Source organism: Dendropsophus ebraccatus, chromosome 8 (assembly GCF_027789765.1).
Source record: "Dendropsophus ebraccatus isolate aDenEbr1 chromosome 8, aDenEbr1.pat, whole genome shotgun sequence".
NCBI classification, from domain to species: domain Eukaryota; kingdom Metazoa; phylum Chordata; class Amphibia; order Anura; family Hylidae; genus Dendropsophus; species Dendropsophus ebraccatus.
In genome coordinates, this window is record NC_091461.1 from 6,940,366 (window position 1) to 6,947,007 (window position 6,642).

General features: G+C 48.4%; 1 protein-coding gene across 1 annotated transcript; it reads right to left on the bottom strand.

Annotated features, from left to right (window-relative positions):
- Positions 1-2,502: 2,502 nt before the first annotated feature.
- LOC138799954 (inactive pancreatic lipase-related protein 1-like) lies at positions 2,503-6,642 on the bottom strand. Its single transcript, XM_069981759.1, has 11 exons — positions 6,588-6,642; positions 6,271-6,425; positions 5,630-5,755; positions 5,424-5,558; positions 4,487-4,595; positions 4,007-4,126; positions 3,570-3,698; positions 3,377-3,495; positions 2,982-3,193; positions 2,638-2,734; positions 2,503-2,544 (listed from the first exon to the last, which is right to left on the bottom strand). Exons 1-11 carry the CDS (start codon positions 6,640-6,642, stop codon positions 2,503-2,505), a joined length of 1,299 nt encoding a protein of 432 aa, XP_069837860.1.

The window sequence follows — 6,642 nt, forward strand, 5'->3', positions numbered from 1 at the left end:
TTTTTAAGTTCAGATTTTATTCTTCTGTTAATACATGGAGCAAGACTCAAGGGTTTGGGGGATTCCTTCTTCAACAACTCCGGTGCCACAGAAATAAAACCTGGAAGACAAGAGAGAAGATTAGTCATTGTCTTATCTCCAGTATTCTGGAGGAATAGAATGGACACATGATTGCCAAGACTAAACGTCCAATAGACGGAAAGTTATGTGGAAGAATTTTCCATTCAAGAGGGAATACAAGGGCTTTGTTGGGCATATATGCAGCTTGGGGGTCAAGGCACCATCCAGCTCCAAGGAGCGACAGACTGTCCACTACAGTACACTAGAGCTTACTACAAGCCGCCTCCATGAGGCATTGCCCCCACTGGGCTCATCCCAGAGGTCTGGAGAGGCAGCGTCCATAAATCATGTGGGATAGGAGACCATGTATCCGCATTCAGTTAGAAACATATGTGTGAGGAATATGGACAGCCCTGTCCCTATTCATGAATATGTAAAGTGGTTTTAGGTGTGGTTTATATGTATTTGTGCAGTGGATATTTTATAGATTTAGTCTAATAGCAATAACCCATAGCTGACGCAAGTTAATCATATGGACTTATTGATTAGCTTGGACTTATTGATTAGCTTGGAGTCCGGCCGTCTGTTTACCTTGTGCAAAAGACCAAAAGTCTCTCTGCATGGGGGAATAAGCATGGAGCTGTAAAAAGATGGTGGAGTAGATTGTGACTAGAGTGTTGACTTCGCACCTCGGAGGCAGGCTCACTGACTCCATGCCAGCAGGGGGTGGACTGAGAAAAGGAATATGAAATCTCCTATAACTTTCTTCAAATAAAACAGAGCCACAGAACCAATTTCCTAGCGTCGGTTATGATGAGGACATCGCGGGGAGGACATCGCGGGGAGTCCAAACATGGCCAGTCTACCTGTCCTCATCATGCCATAAGGGGTATCTCACCTTCTGAGTGTCCGAGGCATATGATGTTTGATATGCCAGGAATCAGAACGGCGAGATATAAATTATGAACAAGGGCTGGGGCCCGTACCATTGATATGGTGCCTGGGAAAGTATCTTTTTTGTTATGTCCAAGTGTGTTCCCTTGAGGGCTGAGGGGGGCAGCTGAAGCTCTGCCCAAAGGGGCTGAGTTACAGATGTCAGGTGACGCCCTCAGCCCAACCCTTTCAGGTCTTACATAAAAGTGAGACCTAGGGAACATGTAATCGTCACAAAGTTGGGGATCCAATCGAATTGGTTTGTGCACCACTTTCTAAGCCCAAATCCCCTGGGAAGGAAGAACCTATACAACGCATCCTGCGCCAAGTATTACAACTTTAATTTATCCCTTTTGTTTTCATTGTTTGCAGTGTCTGTGTCTTTTTGTAACCAAGTACTGTCCATTTTAATGCATTAAACCTAAAAGTTTGATGGTTTGTCTTGTAGGCTAAACTAACCTAGTTAGCTCCAGGAAGAGTGCATGTGCGGTGTGTGACCGTATAGTGTATGACCGGGTGGCTTACTCTACCGTGTGGGTGTGTCTGCTTGCGGGTGGAACACTCTTGGAGTTCCCTGTCTCCCCAGTAAGGTAATAGATAGGGTGGTGGCAGCAAAGTTGTGTATGTATGTTGTGTTTGGGTGTCTGGCAGCGGCTGGAAGGTTATGTGTGTGACGACAGCCGGTGGGTCCCAACATAGCAAAGTTCTGTGTGCGTGCTTCGTGGATGCGTGTCTGGCTGCGGTCAGTGGGTCACGTGTATGACAGCGACTGGTGGGTCCAGATACAGCGAAGTGTCGTGTTTGTGTTGGCCAACGAGCAGGCAGTGTTTGTGGCCAAGTGGGTGTCTGGGTGTGCGGAAGGCGGCAAGTGGCGGATTACGCTCGAGTTACGGCCCGGGAGCAAAGCGTGAGGTGAATCGACCTGTAGGGCTAGAGCAACCCAGGGGAGTCCAGAGCCCCAAGTTCCTTTGATTCCCTTGTCCTGTCCTTCTCCCTCCCCCCCCCCCCCTTTTTGGTCCTTGTTTTAGATCCTTTCCGCCTGGTGTGGTTAGGTCTCCCCTCCCCCCTGTCAGGGCCGGCGCAGGTTGGCGCGCGTGTTCGTGACAATATGTTACAGACTTTAAGGGTAAGGGAGGTTGGAAAATGCTGAGTTGAGTACTCAAGAAACTCAAGCAATGAATATTAAGTTGCCGTTTCCCAGAAGCACCACACCTGCCCATGGCTACAACACCAGATAACCCATCAGTTGGTGGCACCATTTGAGGAGCAGCAATAGCTCTGATCCCTTCATTTAGGATTGAACATGGAGCCCAGCAGACAGTCCATGATGAGTTAACGTTGTGCAACACATTATCCTCAAGCAGCATGAGAGATACTTACATTGTCCCACTGGGTCCATGTTGAACGGCCATGTCTGTGGCCCCCAGTATCGGCTGGATGGAATCAGTGGAGTCTTCCTCCTCCCAGGTAAATTCCACATTTATGACCGGGTAAATATCCATCTCCACATCAACGAGGGAGGAGTAAGTTCTCCCAGGGTGAATAAGTCCACTAAAAAATACAAACCAGAGAATCATAGTACACGACTCCTCATGAATGGACTGGGCAGATGGTGGAGGGATGACCGACCTGTATGTGACGTACTGAGGAGAACAGTCCTCCTTCCCGCACAGAGACACATTCAACGATCCCATAAAAAACATGGTTCCAGTGAGATTGACCGTCACCTGGTACCTCCAACCTGTGGACACAGGACAATTGTAAAGAACCAAGACACCAAGCCTGTGGGAGAGAGTCTTAGAAGGAGTTTCCCTCTGTTCCCAAAAACTATCTGGCCAGACTTCCCAGTCTCAGTAAAGATTAGTGGTGCCCCCAATATGGGTCCAACTCCAGAGGGATTAGACTTCTAGAGACAAATCAAAATCCGGTTTTGCAACAAACTTTCCTTGTTCTCTGGGCCAGTCACAAGAGTAATCCTATGCAAATACCCCTTAAATCCCAAGCCAAGAACCAAAGCTTCCAAACCCACGAATCCCAACGTTCTCCTTATCCACCTACGTAGCATGCCCTCCGCATCTCCAGTATTCAAGAAAAACTGAGTCGAGTCTTGGGTGTTAGCGTCAGCATCTTCCTGGGTGTAAGCATCAGCGTAGTATCCCATCAATGCACAACTTGTATTGTAACAGGGGAATCCGGCACCCTGAAGGGGAGAGAACTTAAGGTTAAGCTGCCCACCTTATCTCACCTTCTCCAGTCACATGCCGACCTTCTCCAGAGGGTGGGGGGGGGGGCCTCAACACTAGTTAGATATCTCCACTTGGCTACCAGCCTAGCTGAACCTTTTGACTACATACAAGCTCCACCATACAGTCCCAGTACTTACCTCCTGGAAGGCGCTGTAGGAGGACGCTGGGTAACCAACAAACCCATCGGGACGGAGGATACTTTTTAAGAAGAAAACATGGCTCATTTGATGATTACATGTAAATTCACTTCCAACATCTGGAAATTTCAGACACAACAGTTAGAAGCCAGACACCTCAAGAACCAGGCGCCTAGAGGAGATTAGATGTTACCTTCTATCACATTGTCCAAGTTGTCTCCAGTCTTCATAGTAGGATTAGGACACCCAGGCATCTGCATGCCGCCATTAGGAAAGAAGTCCAGATGACCAAGCAACTGGCTTGTCCCATATCCACCAAAACCTGGAAGTTAAATGAAAAGGGGGTTCATGACCCTGATGCTGGCTCTAGTGCTACCTAGGACAACGCCGCATCCACCAACCCTAAAACCTTCAAGAAAAGTCAACTACAACCAGTTATGGATGAAGCTTACTGCAGGTCGACCATGACAGCAGACATTAGCCTTTATAGGCCATTGAATGGAGCGATTACCTGGAGTATAGTACAGGAGTAAGGATGATCAAACATCTAGGCATCTTAGAAGCTCAGAGACCTCCTTTTATTGGGGACCAAGTTTCAGGAGTCAGTCCCAGAATACTGAAGATACCCACCTAAGTGAGAGATAGCGGGAGTGCCATCAGTATGAATAACGTCCACGAGTGCTGCATCAGAAGGGTCCAGCCTCACCTCAATAGGGGTATCTTCAAAGTAAGGTCCTGCTGGGTCCAAACCTACAAGAAATTATTAAAGGGGTTATCCAGCACTGAACATGGCCACTTTCTTCCAGAGACAGCACCACTCTTGTCTCCAGGTTGGGTGCAGGCTCTGCAACTTAGTTCCATTGAAGTGAATGAAGCTCAATTGTAAACCACACCTGACCTGGGGACAAGAGTGGCGCTGTGTCTGGAAGAAAGTGGCCATGTTCACCTAACCCTGGATAACTTCTTAAGGATAAGGTGGACCACAACTAGTGTTAGCCATACCAGGGAGAACATGTCCCAACTTGTGTGAATTCACCACTTTAGTGACATCTCTATACACCAAGATCTTGAGGTGTCCACTAGTATTCATAGAGCGGTCATCTTACGGACCTGTTATCCGTGCGATTCCAGGACGTCTCTTCCCAGCTTCTCCAGCAACGTGCGCTCCCAGACTGTGTCCGATCAGGTAGGTGTTACTTAGAGGGTATCCAAACTGATTCTACAGCGACCAATAAACTTGTGAGAACTGAAGACGCTGCAAGACACCCTGTACAATCTCCTTAGGTTTTACACTACAAGACACATTCCATTAGCCCTTGCGCTCCAGCTGGATGAGGTGACCAAGTCCATATACAGACCATGGGTTGGTGACAAGCTCTCTGCTGCCACCTCTGTCCCATGTCAGGAACTGTCCAGAGCAGCAGCAACTCCCCATAGAAAACCTCTCCTGCTCTGGACAGTTCCTGACATGGACAGAGGTGGCAGCAGAGAGCGCTGTCACACTGGAGAGAATACACCATTTCCAGTACTTATTAGCTGCTGCATGTCCTGCATAAAGACTGGAGATTAACTAGAACTAACTTACAGATCTGTATAACAGACAGTGGATTAATAGAACATTTTATTGCTTATGGATATGAAGCAGACATTAGTCCCTTGGTCCGTACTTTCAGACCCACATTATTAGATCAGCATGTGCTCTGTATTCGTGTATCTAGAATAAGGATTCTATTAGACAAACCAATTGTTTCCTCCAATTATCGAGCGGTTTTGTGAACGACCTGAAATAACTTCCCATAATACACTGACCGATCGTGTATACACCATAATGAACGACATGCACATACACCAACAGATCTAATTAATGATTTTACGTTCAGCTCAGACACAGGAAGACGTTCCTGGCATACACATGGAAGGAGAGCCCCCCCCCCCCCCCAATCTGGGGGCATCACACAAGCCTTGCTCTCCTGGAGTCGTGTACAGGGGAGACGTTCCACCCATTGTAGCCAAGCTTTACACCATTACAAGATCTCCAAGAACTCACCAATAAATAGTCAATAAAATAAGCCAGTTCTGCCCCCACAACACGGGCGTTGTTGGCAGCTTGTGAGTACAGAGCGGCCGACCCTCCATGCCAGTCCACACTGAAACAGTTCACGTCTGACACCTGCAGCAAGGTCTGGAAGAGAGGTCAATGGTAATACATAGAGATGAGGTCCATGTCTGTGCCCACCGTGACACCCCACTCACCCGGCACATGTCCACAGGCCACTCGTCCTCTCCTCCCGCCAGGAAACCATGGATGATAAAATGAGATTTCCTCCTGCAACTGAACTTGGTATCCAAGACTGTAGAGACATTGAGAGCGCTGACCTCCTGGAGACAGAAGAAAGGATGAGGCCTCGAGCAGAGCCATGACCAGACCATGGATCCTGGATGTCAGCATGCCGAGCCATTATGGCACCAGACTACAGGGCTGTATGCAAGGACCTCCATGCACCACCATACGGAGCCCCCATGCACCACCATACGGAGCCCCCATGCACCACCATACGGAGCCCCCATGCACCACCATACGGAGCCCCCATGCACCACCATACGGAGCCCCCATGCACCACCATACGGAGCCCCCATGCACCAATATAGGCAGTGGTCATAGTGGATTTGTCTGATGTATAGTGGTATTATACCACACAGGAATAGTATGAAGGGAGCAGTATACTGTGTGGGGACACTTAAAGGATAAGATACCATGCCCTTAGAGGCGATTACACAGGCAGCAGACACCAGCAGTAATATTTGCTCTGGTCATGTGTCACCATCTCAGCTACTGATAGCACTGACGCCCAAAGGGTCTCCCCACCCCCACACACTGACACTTCTAAGCCTACCTGGAACTGATCAGGGTTTTTCCTGGTAAAGAGCAGAAAGCGGGTGTTGATTATTTGTGGTGCCCATGGTAATCGGGGAACCCATCTCTCTTTAGTGCGGCCGTATGGAGGACAACTGGAGAAACATCCCAACCGCTCATAGTTGATCTCCCGGCCTGGAGGCAGAGAGGGGAGATGGAGGATCATACAGGACAAGCACATCCTCACACACAGAAAGATGTTCACACAAGCAAGATCCACAATACTCCCCACCCACCAAAAAAGAAAAAAATTATATATATCACCCCTCACAGCCACATATAGAATGTTATACATACACAGACTCTTCACAGCCACCACTATGGCAACAACCAGGAGCAGCTGAGCCCTCAT

Excerpts from the sequence above, each read along its gene's own strand:
- LOC138799954 (XM_069981759.1), bottom strand. The coding sequence starts at position 6,642 with ATGAGGGCTCAGCTGCTCCTGGTTGTTGCCATAGTGGTGGCTGTGAAG. Across the intron at positions 6,426-6,587 it reads GGTGGCTGTGAAGAGTCTGT|GCCGGGAGATCAACTATGAG; the intron begins GTATGTATAACA and ends CTCTGCCTCCAG. Across the intron at positions 3,194-3,376 it reads CCTACAGCGCCTTCCAGGAG|GGTGCCGGATTCCCCTGTTA; the intron begins GTAAGTACTGGG and ends TCTCCCCTTCAG.